The sequence below is a fragment of the Nematolebias whitei genome, chromosome 13 (assembly GCF_014905685.2).
Source record: "Nematolebias whitei isolate Nwh7 chromosome 13, NemWhi1, whole genome shotgun sequence".
NCBI lineage: Eukaryota > Metazoa > Chordata > Actinopteri > Cyprinodontiformes > Rivulidae > Nematolebias > Nematolebias whitei.
The window spans coordinates 12,205,935-12,222,053 of NC_056510.1; the positions used below are offsets into that span (position 1 = coordinate 12,205,935).

A 16,119-nucleotide genomic window follows, 5' to 3' on the forward strand; every position below is an offset into this window, starting at 1 on the left:
TTTTTTTTTTTCTTTAATTTATAATTTTCAAATGGTTATTATAAAACAAGCTGTATTGAACTAGATAAAAGAAGACCAAATTAAAGAAAATACTAGTTGCCCCCAGGACAAACAAGTAAATGCGGTCACACTCCATAATTTGGTCACACAGTTTACTCTAATTACAAGCTGCCAGGAAGATAAAATGCATTTTCCAGGCATTGGAATACAAAACAAGGTCATTAATAGCAAATTTCATTTTACACCAGTTAACAGTTCACAACACAAATATGAAAATCTAAGAAAAACACAGGATTTGTCTAAGAAATGCATGAAGTTGATCTTACTCACGCCTGAGCAGCTGTATAACTGCACTCCGACTTGTTTCTGACACCAAGCTGTGACGATTTCTTTCACTTTTGAATATTTTCTAATGGAAAACTACATTTTTTAGTGAACTACGCATCAACCCTTTGTTTAATAGTCTAATTATATAAAGTATTTTGTCCAGATACATTGTATCATTACATTAAGCTGAAAAACGTGAATTGGATGGTAAAGACGAGCTTTTAGTAGTTATATGAAGGGGTAGAAGCTTTTGATAAAATATTTTTAAATGTCCATACATTCTTTTTATTTTTTTCAGGTTTTCTATGCTGGTACCTTTAGAGAAAATATGGGCCTAATAAAAGTCTATACCACCATATCCAACACTGAGACACAGTGGAATGTGACTAAAAGGCTGATTGAGAAGAGAAAAAAAAAACTGTCATGCAGAAAGACGGACTCATGGAGTAGGAAGGAGAGTGCTCTTATGTTCAAGTAGCTACAAATGAAATGGAGACTTCAAGGCAAAGAGAAAAGTTTGAGATCAAACTTTTACAAAAGGCATGTTTGCAGACTACTAAGGTTAGAGCTGTTGAAGCATCAGTCATATCTGTATTTTCTGTGTTCCCACATTCTGTCCATACCTTTCTCTTACCATTGAAAGAAAAAGCTTATGTTTTTTTTGTTTTTTTAATAAGTCTTTTTTGTGGTATTTTGATTTTCACTTCCATCTATGCTTAGTGCCCTTCGTGACAAACTGTCTTACTTTGTTAAAAGAAGGAAAAGAAAGATCAGAAACAAACGAGGGATTATGTAAAAGCAAATATGAAGTAGCGTATAAATTGAACACAAGTGAGGGAGGGATGAGTTTAGAAGTAGAGCACACTGCACACACTATCATTGTTTACTCCTCTTTAAATTTTAAATGCATGTTTGTGGGTATTTTATGCACTAGTTAAATCACACTAGGGCTGGATGATATGGCCAAAACTTTTATCACAATATATTTCTTAATTTCGGTTGATAACGATATAATTCAATATTGATATAAACAATATAAAAGCCTCAGAAAAACTATACAAACTGTACAAATAAATTCATGTTCACCACTGCCCAATGACTCTCAGCATATTCTATTGAGTGGAACAAGTTAGAGGAGTCTCCGTCACATTTTGCAGCACACTGAAACCTGCAGTTTATCAAAGCTTAAGATAGCCGAACCACTTCCACACCGCCGAATTAGTCTTTCCTCTCTTATCAATGTAGTGGAAATGTACGGACGGGCCACCAGATGTAGTAGAACATATTGATGAGATATATTCATACTGTTAAAACGGATTCTTTCATTTTTCTGGACTGTATAATGTACGTGCATTGAATGTAATAAAATGTGGACGTGAGACGTTAATTATCTTTGACTCACCACGACAGTGGGTCATTTATTAACAGAATCAAGTTTAACACATCACACATTTACATTAATTGGCAAGAATTGAGAATAACGACAGCTATTAATCAGTTTACAGGAAGTGAACAATGCGGCGATCGTTCTCACTTCCAACAAAACAGCAGGTATTACCACACGGCGGTGGTGAAAACTTTGCTTCAGACATTTCTAAAAATATCTGGATTAATTTGCTAGCAGATAGGAGAGTTTAAAGATGGAAAGATGAAGTTTAAAGGGAGAAAAAGATGGGTGAGGGGTTTGTTTGTGTCAGCATTCAGAACGGCACTTTCCGGGCTCTTTCAGCTTCTTCCCCAGTACACTTAGGTGTTATAAATCAACTTTTTACCTGGAGATGTCCCTGGTACGAAGTTCCATTTAACGCACCCTTTCAGCGTCTCCGTAGGAACAGCTGTGAATCGTCCGAAGTAGTGACGGTATTCCGTCCGACACAAATTCACCTCACGAGTGGACTCACGAGTGGAGTCCGTCAGAGTTCCACCCAGAGGTGGAAAATGTTATAATCCCATAAGACTCGGAAGAGCTTTGTGGTCATGTCAGGATTTTCCTGTTTCCCAACTCGCCTCCAAACTCTACTGTCGACTCAAAACTTCTCCCGTTGAACTAGGAAGTGCCAACATTTAAAGGGCTCTACTTCCGGTTCGTTTGGGAGTTTCTGCTTGGTCGATGGACCAAAACAGAGGTGTGTTTTGTGATGTAAGGTGTTATGAAAAGTCAAGGAAAAGATTAAGATTGTTTAAGAACAGACAGAAAGATATTATGAAGGAACCAGACTTCGTGGAGTCACCTCTTCCAGTATCTTGCTGTAAAAGTTAAACATGACATTTCTTTTCAGTAAACTTTCAGTTGACCGAAACTTGAACTTCGACACACTTACAACTTACTCACTTCAAACAGACGATCAAGAAATGAATCATTACTCTGTAACGTATTCCAAATTGATTTCACTTTGAATGAGGATTAACAATCATTATACTGTTTCACAGTTAATTAAAATGATTAGTTCACTTCAACATGTAAACATTGTTTGAACTAACACAATTTGATTATCAAAACATTTGTAAAATAGTAATGATCATAGAGAATTGTCTTTTTCCACTTGATTAATTCAAGAAAGAAAGTCTCAGGATGGGTCAATCTGTATTTCTGGATGCAAATCAATGAAATAACAAGTTCTGTCCCAATGGTCCTTAGGTCAAGGTTTTGACCTTAGGTCTAGTTCACTACATCAATGATGTCATCTGCTTTCTCTTGGCTTGTGAAAGCTTGTTCAGTCACCTTCTGATGGTCATGGGTGCTCATTTTGAAGTGAAAACTTAACACGCGTTGGAGATTAGCCTAGCCTAACCTGCTACCGCTAACGCCTTCTGGACTCAAGCGCTGCGTAACATCTACGTCACCCCGCACTTATGTAGTTGTGTCACACCTTTTTCTGTCCAGATTGAAACTGAAGCGGCTGCTTCAACAGGAACAGAAAAAGAAAAAAGTGAAACGCTGTAATCCTATTAAAATATCGAAAAAGTGCTTAAAACTCATATCATCATTATTGAATAAAAGTATATTATGATATATATAAATATCAAATTATTGTCTGGCCCTAGGTCACAAATCACAAATACAATTATTTTAGTTTGCATTTGTGGCCTTTTAATGGTTTTTATTTGCTTATTTTTGTCAGACACAACTTGTACAAAATGTGTGTGTTTTCCTTTCTCTGTCTGAAACAACAAGAGTTGGGCTCACCAGTAGTGGCTCCACCCAGGGATCCAACGTTGCTCTCATCTGCAACTGAAGCATTAAAAAAAGTTAATAAATATTTTCAAAGACTGCACTTTTTTAACATCTACATTTTCCAAAAAAAAAAAGTAAATCAACTACTTGCCCATCTTGTATCAATTTATAAAATGGTGAAGTAGAAATCCTTCTTTGCTACTGAAGCCCTTTGCCTTCCTCCCTTTGCTCCCACTTCATTTTTCATCCACTTCCTTTCAGTTTTTCACCACCGCTTCTCATGTATCTCTCTGACCTTTTTCCCCTTACCCTCAAGTATCTCCTTCAATGTTTTACTTTTCTCTCGCTGCTCTCATTCCACCCAGCTCCACTCTTCTTTCTCTGTCACTCCCTTGACCATCACTCTTAATTCTTCTTTAACTCTTCCCTTCAGCAGTTTAGCTTCTACTCCACACTTCTTTCAAAAACCAAAAATAGCAAGGCACTGAGCAGGAGCACTGAACCAACACACACACAAACAACCACATGAACCAAACAAATTCTTCTCTAATGAAAACCGAGCCTGAAGTGTAACAAGATCAGCGTTCATCTGACAGCATCTCTCAGCAGAGAAGTAACAGGAGTGTTTGGCAGTCTATGGTCTATTAATCCCAGATGAGGTGGACACAAAGTTGTGCTACTCAAAAGGGGAATTTCAAAGAGTTACACAGATGCACAATCTTGAGTGTCACTTCTAGATAATAACTACAGGTAGTCAACCATGTGTGTTTACTAAAACAGAGCAAATTGAAGCCATACTGAACTCGGCTGACTGTATATTCATGTTTATAAAAATCTAAATCAGGACAAATTATATATATATATATATATATACACACACAATTGGAGGGATTCTGGTTCAGTGGCCTCAGGATTCTATCTCTGTTCTTTGCAGATGATGTGGTCCTGCTGCGTCATCATGCCATGACCTTCAGCTCTCACTGGAATGGTTCACAATAGAGTGTGAAGCGACTGGGATGAGAATCAGCACCTCCAAATCTGATGCTATGGACCTCAACTGGAAAAGGGTGGACTGCTCTCATCAGGTCAAGGGTAAGGTTCTGACTCAAGTGGAGGAGTTCAAGTATCTTGGAGTTTTGTTCACGAGTGAGGGAAGAATGGAGCGTGAGATTGACAGATGGATTGGTGTAGCGTCTGTAGTATTGCGGACTCTGTACCGGTCCATTGTGGTGAAGCGGGAGCTGAGCTGTGAGGAAAACTCTCGTTTACCGGTCAGTCTACACTCCTACCCTCACCTATGGTCACGAACTCCGGGTAGTGACTGAAAGAATGAGATTGTGGATACAGACGGTTGAAATTAGTTTCCTCTGCAGGGTAGCTGGACTCTCCCTTAGAAATGGGGTGAGAAGTTCAGTTATCTGGGAGAGACTCAGAGTAGAACCACTGCTCCTCCACATCGAGAGGAGCCAGTTGAGGTGGTTTGGGCATATCCGACTGGGAGGAGACCCAAGACACACTAGAGAGACTATGTCTCTCGGTTGGCCTGGGAACACCTTGGGATACTCCCAGAAGAGCTGGAAGAGGTGGCTGTGGAAAGAGATGTCTGAGCCTCCCTGCTCAAGCTGCTGCCCCTGAGACCCGACTTCAGTACAAGCGAAAGATAATGCAAGGATGGAGGGATGGATTTATACTTTTTTTTTTTTTTTGAGAGAGAGACATTAAATTTGATATCATGTAAGTGTTCCCCAGAAAATACTGAATGTGAATCAGAAATCCAAGATGGCCACCAGAACTAAAATAAAAAATACAATTAAAACAATATGATACCTTAGAGATTTTTAGCAATGGAGATAGCTGAAAGTGACTGTAAACACATTGTAAATTGCAAATAATTTTTATTAAAAAGGCCGCCACGTGGCAGTCTCTGTAAAAGTTCCTCCAGGAATGGGCATTTTCAAACATTTATACCGACACACAGATCTTGACTGTCGCTTCATAGTAATAATAATTAAATGAATGTAGCAAGCTTTAACCCAAAAGACTAACTCAGAGGAAACGTTGTGTATGCTTTATAAGTAAGTGTTCAGAGAAATCTAAATCAGGACAAATTAATAAAAAAAAATTAAAAATAATAAAAAACAATTATATAACTGATTTCCATTTCAAACCAACCAAATCACAGCATGAAATCATTGCTAAAACATGTCCTGTAGCAAAAATCGGGCTCTCATTATGCAAATAAAGTAAATTAGTGGCACTAATACATTTATGATTTAATCATAAATAAATGGCAACAAGTATCTCAGACACCCCCTCTAACATAAGCCAAAGTTTTAGCATAATGAACATTTTTATGTGATTTTTTTTTTCTCTTTCTTTTAATCAAAATGTTAATAATGCTTAAAGTTCAGAAAAATAAATATCAGTGTCTGTTTTACAAAAAATAAAAAAAGGGCGGATAAACCATTCCCAGCTTCTAAGGTGTAGTTTACAGCTCAATCTATACCTACTATTATTGTCTCCAATGTAAAATCTCAAGAACAGCCTTGGAATCTCTTTTCTTCTCCAAGAGACTTTGCTCCACACACATCAAGATATAATTATCTTCAGTAAATGAATAATGGAACCCAACTAAGTCAAAGCTCTGGTTCTTATATGGTAGCAAACCAAAGCAACTGATTTTGAATGATTACGTTATTAAAAACGTGCCAAGTAAAACAGGCCACTAATGAATTAAGTTAGTTATTCTGCTAGAAACTTTGAGATTGTTTTTTCAAGTTCAATGCTGATCGCAAATCAAGTAAGAAGAATTATTTAATTATGGTCACGGCTACAGTAAGTATTTCTCGATGTTACTCATACACAAAGCTCTTAGAGTCAACACGTTAGGATTCCGCCACACATCCAATCATAGAAATATTATTTTGAAAGACTGTGTGCATTTACATTTAGTGTTAATGAGCTAAAGACGATTTACATATGGTAATTCAAAGCTACTCTTGCAGAGAAATAATTATTTTCTGACTGATGCTAAAGTTAACTGCGTTTAATAAAATCATTACGTTGGTAATTTAGTATATCCACTATATATGTATATTAAAGAAAGAACCTCCCGTGTTTCAAGTATTTCTTATACTTATATAACATAAAGGTGGGATGCGGTAGCTCAGTGGTTAAGTGCTGCAGCCTTGTAATCCTGGGGCAGCTGGATCGAGCCCAGGTTGCATCAGGATGGACATCCAGCGTAAAAACAATTGCCAAATATTTCATGAGAGTTCACTCGATGTGGCGACCCCCTGCAGGAGGGAGCAGCTGAAAGACACTGCTTCATATGATATCCACAAACTCAATATTGTCATGCTTTTATTAAAATGTGTGGATTTTTTGTAGGCTTAAAGCGAGATTTCAGAAAGCCCTAAAAAAACAACGTTTATCCCGATTAATAGTGTTAAATACATAAAAAGGAGTTGTACTGGCGCATCATAGTTTGAGCATGAAAACTCACCCTATCATTCAAACAATTATACTGTTGATTTTTTATATATTTTTTTTAACAAATACACGTAGGAATACCCAAAAATGCATAATTAATACAAATTTCCATTCTTGAAGGAATGCATATTTCTTATACATTTTATTGTTGGATGTAACTGGGACCCTGTGTACATAATTTCGCTCCACCACATGTACCACATGAGGTGCGAATGACAATAAAGAAACTCTGACTCTGACTGACTCTGACTCTGACTCTGATATCGCCTGCCACCTTGTGTGCCTCCATGTCTAAAAACAAATCTATTAGTGCTCTGTGTATGTGATAGATCTAACATTCAGCTGCTGCTACCACACCAAATTTTAGCTTAGCTCTCTGGTCATGGAGTTAGTAGGAGAGATCATATCTCTCCAGTTTTAGCTTCTCTCCATTGGCTCCCTATCAAATTAAGAAATTAATTCAAAATCTTACTTCTAACCTACAAAGTCCTCAACAACCTAGCTCCGTCTTATATTCGAGATCTTACGGTTTCATAGTTTCCTAACAGAGCACTTCGCTCTCAGACTGCAGGTTTACTCGCGATTCCTAGAGTTTCCAAAAGCAGAATGGGAGGAAGATTTTTCAGTTATCAGGCTCCTCTCTTGTGGAACCAACTTCCAGTTTCTGGCACATTTTCCAGTTTTAAGACTGGGCTTAAGACTTTCCGTTTTGATAAATCCTATAGTTAGGGTTGGCTTGTTATGCTGCTATAGACTTAGACTACTGGAGGACAAATTGACCTACATATACAGCAGTAGCCATCTTGGATTTTGACGTTGACTATAAGGAGCTCTAAGGGGCCTCAATTTTACTACATTTAACGCTGCTGTGAGAAACTGAATGAGACATTCACAAATTTGCATCAAAACTGACTTTCAGACCTGTTCAAAGTCGTAGTAAATCTGAGTCTCAGTGTGTAAAAATACAAAAGAGGTGATGTGAAGCTGCGCAAGACATATCATCAGCCCCTTATTTGTTTCTGTAGCTCAAATGAATTTCTCTCTCTCTTTTGTCTGACTTTCAAATACACACACGAGGCACACACACAAATATGGCAGCAGCCTGAACTCGAGGAGAGAAAGTGACATTTGAAACAATGCGCTTTTGTTCCACTGCTCCATCCGCTGTCATGTCGCACTGATGCATGCAAAAGCACAGAAATAAGTATGCACACATGCACGTGTGTATTTCTGAGCTGACTTTTTAACAATCACTGAAATGTCACTCAACATTCGCGCGAGAACATCAGTAATAAAAGAGCAACAGGTGACAAAGACGTCAGGCAAAGGGCGATTACAGTCGCTGCGAAAACTGCTTTTCTGACATTTGTTTTCAGAAATGAGAGGCCGTACTGATGCTCAGTTTGAAAATTCTGCACCACACATTATGATTTCTTTCTCCTTTGCTTATAAAAAGAATTAAGAGAATAAATAAATACATTTCTTAGGAAAATGTGCAACCACTCATCAGTTATTAAGCGACAAACAGGATTAAAAATTTGATAAAGGAATTTTCAATAATAAAGTGAGTAAGTTAGTATATAACAACATAATGACACAGGAACTAAATAGAAAGTGGTTGAAAATCACACACACTATACACCAGATTACAGTGGCCTTGAGGTTTACACAAACAGCATTTGAGAAAAAAAAATGGAATTACATTTGATAAAACATAATTACATTAAGCCAAAGTGGAAGTGGTGAAAAAACGGAATTACCTTTCAACAAACAAAATTACATTATGTAATTATCCTGATGCATGCTCAATAATCCAGGTAGAAAAATCTAAAAAAGTTAAATCTGGTCCTCTGGACATTCAGAATGTCCAGAGGACCAGATTTAACTTTTTTTAGATTATGTAATTATGTATTATTAGTATGTATACTTATTATTATTTGTATCTAATTATTAGTAGTAATTTATGAATTATGTTGTATACAACCTTTATGTAATATAATTTCATATTTTGAAATGTAATTCCATTTTTTTCACCTCTTCCTGTTTTCACCACTTACGGTTTGGCTTAATATAATTTTGTTTTTTGAAATGTGATTCCATTTTATTTCAAATGTGTTTTTTTTTTTCTTTTTTTTTTTCCCCAAATGTAATTGTGTTTTTTTTTTCAAATGTAATTCGCAATTTCGTTTTATGAAATGCTATTCCGTTTTTTTCACCACTTCCAGTTTTTACCACTTCTGGTCTGGCTTAATGTAATTTTGTTTTTTAAAATGTAATTCCATTTTTTCAAATGTTGTTTGTTTAAACCTCAGGGTCACCGTATCAGACCCTGCATGGTCATTACAAGCTTGTACAGATGTCAGTCTGCATGTGGTTCTGATGCCAGCGCACCAACCATGCACCGGTAGGATTATTTCAAAATGAAGGTGCATGCATCCATCATGCAGAGCAGATAAACAAAATAAGTCTCCCCACCAATGTAATGCTGGCTCTGACTCGTACCAAGGTCCATGCTTTTAGAGGCTTTAATGTGCTGGAACTGCTGTTGGTTCTGGTTCTGGGCAGGAGACTGAGGCTGGGCCCTGAGAGACACGTGAGTGTATTCTCTGAGAAAAAAAAAAAAATTATGTGACAATTAGTGGATTTGACAAAGTGGTAAGAAAGTGACTTAATCAAAAGAATGGACTTTTTTTTTTTTTTTCTGAACTAATGTGTTTTGAGTGAGTTTCTACTGTGGAGCTTGAAAAAACTAAATGTTAAATAATTGTTCATGAGTTAATGAGTAGAAAAATCCAAGACAAACTTTAAAAGATTGTCAGAACGCCTGGAGAACTAAAGACCACTAAAACACAAAGACAGTTAAAAAAAAATACAAGAAGCTATGGTTACATGAAAACAAAGCATGAGGAAATTAAGGGTGATACAAATTTCCACACAATAATGTAAATAAATGAGAATATAAAAATATAATTAAAAAATTTAAAAAATGCAGAAATGTTGAAAATGTCAAACCAAGACTATTTCAGTGGATATTGTGCTAGAAAATACCATTTACACATTAATATATATGAAAAAAAAAAAAAAAAACTTTGGCTTTGAACTGCTGGATTAAGAATTTTATTTTTAATATAAAATAGGGAAAAAAGGACAAAAATTTAAAGTGTACCCTAACTAAGTAATCATAGAACATCTAGATCTTGGTTTCTGATCAAGACGTGCATGAGCTGACAATAATGGCCAAAAGAGGTAGTCATCACTTGTTTTAAAGGAACCCACTAAGTCATGGAGTCATAAAGAAAAATAAAAAGAAAGAAATTGAACGAGAAGGCCAACAATTTTGATGTGTTGGTACGTTTAAGCTCATATTTGTTGAGTGAGGCGTGTCATTATTAGAGTTGAAAAAAAACATTTCAACTGTAAACGTACCGGTTTTGATCAAGCATAGCTGTATATTAGTGAACAACTTCTGTAAGATTCTAGACTTGTCCATTTCAACCATATTTGTTTCCCTACACAGATTATGGATAGCTGAATGTAAGACATTCACACAGCTTAAGCTTCCAAGTAGTTTTTAATGGATTTAGTCAAGTGCTTCGTTTACATGGAGTGTGAACCCACATTTCGGAATTCCATTTTGTCAATATACTGGCACAAACTACAGGCACAGACTCTTTTTGAAAAGAAACCATTTGATAAAGACCAAGATAACCTTTTTTTATCATTGTTTGCAATGAGAACCATTAAAAATGTTTACTCTATATCTAAAGCTTGTTTATTTAAACTCTGGGAGAAAATGTTAATTTTACCACATACTTTTTTTGTAAATAGTACTGCTGGTTGGAGCTGATCTGAGCATCTTGTTCACATATTTCCTCCTCTTCCTCTTCCATGTGAAAGTAACTCCCGTTAGTCACTGAAAAGAAAAAAAGAAAAACAGAAATTAAATTAAACAGGTGTCGCTTGTAAATGAGTCCTCGAGGCTCAATGTGATTAACCTGTATAAATAAAGGTTGAATTGAAAATACACAAATATTTTTAATATTTGGGCTGATTGTGGGAGTTCCAGGTCACTTTTTTCCTGAGGCCACTAGATGGCGTGAGACTACCACACCTGAGACCAATCCCCTTGATGGGACGCCCAGCATAAGGCATTTGATGACTCTTTTTTGACGCTGAAGCATTGCATTGCCAATGGTTCAGGTTTCTAGCCATTTAATATTCTAGTGACCTAAGTTTACTTACCTTTACCTTTTACTGTATCCGGTGAACCTCCTGAGACCCACCTGTTCTTGGACTCTTTGTGAAATTCTGGAAACCTCCTCATGACCTCCTCAGCTGTCTTCCTTGCCCTCCAATCACTTGCTCACCAGTGACTAATTTCCACGTGAGAGAACCATTGCTCACTGGATTATTGGAACTAGTGATTCTCCAACATCATTCACTGACCAGTAAGGATCAGAAGACAATCAAATTAAAACCATACCTGCTGAACTTCAGTGCTGACACTTCTACTTGCTCCCCATGGTTCCTGATATGCTCCTGTGATTATATTCACTGTACTGGTAAATAAAAACACTGAACTTGCCTTCCTGTGTTGTGTTGCTCATATTCAGTCCTTTCACTCTGGGTATTTAGTCCTTGTGCCAATGATCTATTTTCTGGTTTTTAAAGTTTACATTGATATTTATTCTAATAAAATTGATTTTTAGTGTGACAAATAACGTCTATTACTTACATCAATGACACAATTCAGTGGCACTACATCAAAGCTTCTTCTTTCGGCTTTTCCCTCTTCAGGGGTCGCCACAGCGAATCATCCTCCTCTATCTCACTCTGTCTTCTACATCCGTCTTCCTTGCTCCAACTACATCCATGTCCTCTCTAACTGTATCCATACATTTCCTCTTTGTATTTTTTCCTGGCAACTGCCTTTCTAACATCCTTCTACCAATATACCCAGTGTCCCTCCTATGGACATGTCCAAACCATCTCAGTCTGGCCTCTCTAACGTTATATCCCAGTTGTTCAACCTGTGCTGTACCTCTGATGATCTCATTCCTAATCTTGTCCATCCTTGTCACTCCTAAGGAGAACTTCAACATTGTCATTTCTGACACTTCCAGTGTTTTTTCTCCTGTCTTTTTGCCAGTGCCACTGTGTCCAGACCATACAACATAGCTGGTCTCACAACTGTCTTGGAAAATGTTGCTTTGACCTTTGCTGACAGCCTATTGTCACAAATCACTCCTGAAACTTTTCTCCATCCACTCCACCCTGCCTGGACTCTATTTCACCTCTTTACCACACTCCCCATTTTCCTGTACAATGGACCCCGAGTACTTGAAGTCCTGCACCTTTTGGACCTCTGCTCCTTGTAGCCTCACTGTTCCACCAACCTCCATATCATTCACACACATACTCTTTTACTATGACTAACATGTCATTTTTCTTGTTTCAAGTGCACACATCCACCTCTCTAAGTTCTCTTCTACCTGTTCCCTGTTCTCAACACAGATCACAATGTCATCTGCAAACATCATCGTCCACGGGGATTCCTGCCTGACCTCATCTGTTAGTTCGTCCATCACCAGAGCAAACAAGAAGGGGCTCAGAGCCGATCCTTGATGCACACCCACCTCCACCTTGAAGCTATCTGTCACTCCAACAGCACATCTCACCACGGTCCTGCTGTCCTCATACATGCTCTGTACTAGTGTAACATACTTCTCTGCCACTCCAGATTTCCTCATGCAATACCACACCTCCTCCCCTCGTCACTCTGTCATATGCTTTTTCAAGATCCACAAAAACACAATGGTGTTCTTTCTGGCAAAAGTTTTAAAAATCTAAGAAAATGAAAAAAAAAAAAAAAAAAAAACTGTGGAAGTTACACAAGAAATCTAACTTAAAATTCACAAAAAAAAAAAAAAAAAATCCCACAGAGGAAAACATTCAACAAGCTTTTGAGTGGCTAAGAGGACAATGTCTACCTGACACTTTTTTTGTTTAACTTCAACTTCTAATAATGTAGCCAACACAAAAAGATTTCAGGCATATTGTATTTGTATGTCTCATGCATATCTGATAAACACCCCCAAGAATCAATCCAACTGGCAGTATAATGGTTTGTGCTATATCAGTGCTGCATGCTTCTAAACACAGCCTGAGCAATATTGTCGTACTTAAAATCAATTTCCTTACATTTTTGTATTGCTGTGATTGTATGCAGGGCTTACAAAGTGCTTCCAAAATACAGGCAACCCAGAGCTCAATACTGTGCCTGAAAGCCTCCTACGTGGTAAACGACAAAGCACCGGTGCTGCTGCTACTCTAAGAAAACAGACCCTAGCAGCACACACAAATGAAAAGGGAAAATACAGACTTGCAGCACAGCGGTATGGATTAAGTCTATTGTCTAAGAAACATACATGAGATGGACATAAAAGGAAGTCTGAAAATTGACTAGTATAGACATGATGGGGCAGAAACCATGTCAAGTAAGAAGGCCAAGTCAAAAGTTTCTGAGTATCCCAGTTTACAATAAACTTCCAGCTGCTGTAGTTTGTAGAAACTAACTTTAGACACATTTGAAGCTTATACAAATGCTTTAGACATAAAAGAACCAAGACAAAGACACTTTAAACACACACCACTCTCCTCTACTGTGACTATAAACCCATCCTGGAAATGTTTAGAAAACCACCCATTAGCTACGTGCCAGAACAGCAGAAAGTTGCTTAAACCCACTCTCAGACAAGAAAGAAATCTAAAATGGGTGAAAGACTAGAAAGAAAAAAGAAGAAAAAAGATGTACCATAGTAAATATATATATATATTTTTTTAAAGATAAAAAAGCAGCTGAAGTTGTGGCAGATGTTTCATGGTGATATGGCTTTGTCTGCCTGATAAACGAGTTTATGACAACTTGATACACAGACATAAAATCCACTCCAGTGAAATTTACATACAGTCATCGCTTCTCCGAGTGCACAAGCCGGAATTACTGCACATTGCTCGCTGCTTGTCCTTTATCCCCTCACATCTGCACACGCGTGACTGAAAGCAGAGACGTTTGGAACGAGAGAGGAAGACAGGCACGTCTGACGATATCACATCCCCTTCATCTCCATCCCTTCCTCCCTCCTTCTACACTAATCACCTGCTTTATTTTTCTTCGGCTCCCTTTCTTGCAATCTGATATTTTGGCTGCCATTTATCTCTCCTTTCAGATCTCCCATAAATCATTTTATCTCCCACTCAGTTTTCAGCATTTTTTTTTCTCCACCAAAACTTCCTCTCTCCTCCTCCTCCTCCTCCTTGCTAGCACCTTAATCAGCTGAACTGTCAAAAACACATTTTTATTTCACCTCACACACACACACAGAAATCTGTTGCCACTGACTCCTGCTGTTTGAAGTGAAAAGGCATTTGTTGTGGATGATAGATCAATAGCAGATTTTTCCAATAGCAGATAGATGAATTGTCGTATTTTACGCTCAACCTTTTCTTTCTGTCATTTGTATTTGTCTGCAGCTCATCTCTCTTACTTGCGGTGAAAAACAAGGCAAGTGGCAACAATGACGTTCTGAATATATTGACTATTTAAAGCTTTTATCTTTTTTTTTTCCGTCTTCTGTAGCATAAACATTACCAAAGGCATTGGTTGTGTCATAAGAAAATGCATTTTAATGCAACATAATGTTTTAAGTTTACAACTTTAAAAATGTTCTGTTTTAGAAACACGTGGGTCATTGCCTATACAACAAATATACACTTTAATTTAAAGTTACATTTGGTTTGCACTTAAATTTTTCATGATTTGTTGTTTAGCAGCATGGTGACCCTAAAGTCGTAGTCCGTCCTTGGAGGTTTGTTTGATTAGAAAACAAAAATACGACCTAACCTTAAAATCCACCTGATATCAAATCAACAGTTGCTTCGGGGTTACGCAACAGTTGCACTTAAAAGCTCTGTTTGGTTTGAGGTTTATTTCAGGCAAATATGGAAAAAACAATTGTAGCATTAATGACCCTAAAATGTAGAGAGATGTACAAGTTCACATCAATAATGATCAATCAATCAATGTTCACATCAATATGAAGAAGACAAAGGAGATGGTCGTGGACGTCAGATGGAACAAACACTCCTAACCCACCCCCCCATAGGAGGATCTGCGGTGGAAGTGGTCTCCAGCTACAAGTACTTGGGTGTGCACCTGAATGACAACCTCAGCTGGAGCAACAACACCACCAGCATGATAAGGAACGCTTATCAGAGACTCTACTTCCTCAGGCGGCTGAGACGAGCTGGTCTAGGGAGCTCAGTCCTCACCTCCTTCTACAGGTGTGCAGTGGAGAGCATCCTGTGCTCCAGCATCAACATGTGACATGGAGGCTGCACAGCTGCAGAAAGAAAAACTTTGCAGAGAGTGGTGAAGGCTGCACAGAAGATTGTTGGAGTCAGCCTCCCCACCATCACAGACATCTACAATTCCAGATGCAGGAAGAGGACCACCTGCATCATGAAGGACCCCACTCAGCCAGTACACACTTTTTTTTTTTTTGCCCTGCTCTCTTCAGGCAGGAGGTTGGGGAGCATTAAGGGTGCATTCACACTAGTCCTGTTTAGTCCGCTTTAATCAAACTCTAGCTCGTTTTCCTTGAAAGTCCGGTTCGTTTGGGGAGGTGTGAACGCGCCATCGAACTCTGTCACGGAACAAAAAGGCGAACTCTGGCCTGGGCTAAAACCTAGGTCTCGGTCCGGTAGAAGCGAACTCCAGCGCGGTTCGAGTACAGTGTGAATGCAAACAGGCCGGACCCTCTCCGCAGGGTAAACAAACACGCATTGCTCTGACCTTATATGGAGCCGTCAGCTGTCTTGTGTGAAAAACAATATTCTCAGTGGTCTTCTGTCTCATCTTCTGCTCATGCTAAGTCCATTTTTGAAAAATGACAAAATATAACTCCTAAAACTGCTAAAACTTGATGCCACTTCGTTTTTATTGTATTTACAGAAGAAGAAGAAGACGTGTCTTCAGAGGTTTTTGTGTTGTTTCTTTCAGTAGTTCTTGGTGCAGCGCCCCCACAGGCGAGCGGGGGAATAGGTTGGTTCAACAGGTTGACTCG

At 38.1% G+C, this 16,119-nt stretch overlaps 1 protein-coding gene across 1 annotated transcript in view; it reads right to left on the reverse strand.

Moving 5' to 3' along the window:
• The window catches only part of pard3bb (par-3 family cell polarity regulator beta b), a 358,866-nt gene that overhangs the window by 229,786 nt on the left and 112,961 nt on the right, over positions 1–16,119 (reverse strand). Inside the window, exons 15-17 of the mRNA XM_037686865.1 lie at positions 10,808–10,907; positions 9,470–9,600; positions 3,515–3,559 (exon numbers count right to left, since the gene is read on the reverse strand). Coding sequence (XP_037542793.1) covers positions 3,515–3,559; positions 9,470–9,600; positions 10,808–10,907 — 276 coding nt within the window. The remainder of the gene's footprint in view (positions 1–3,514; positions 3,560–9,469; positions 9,601–10,807; positions 10,908–16,119) is intronic.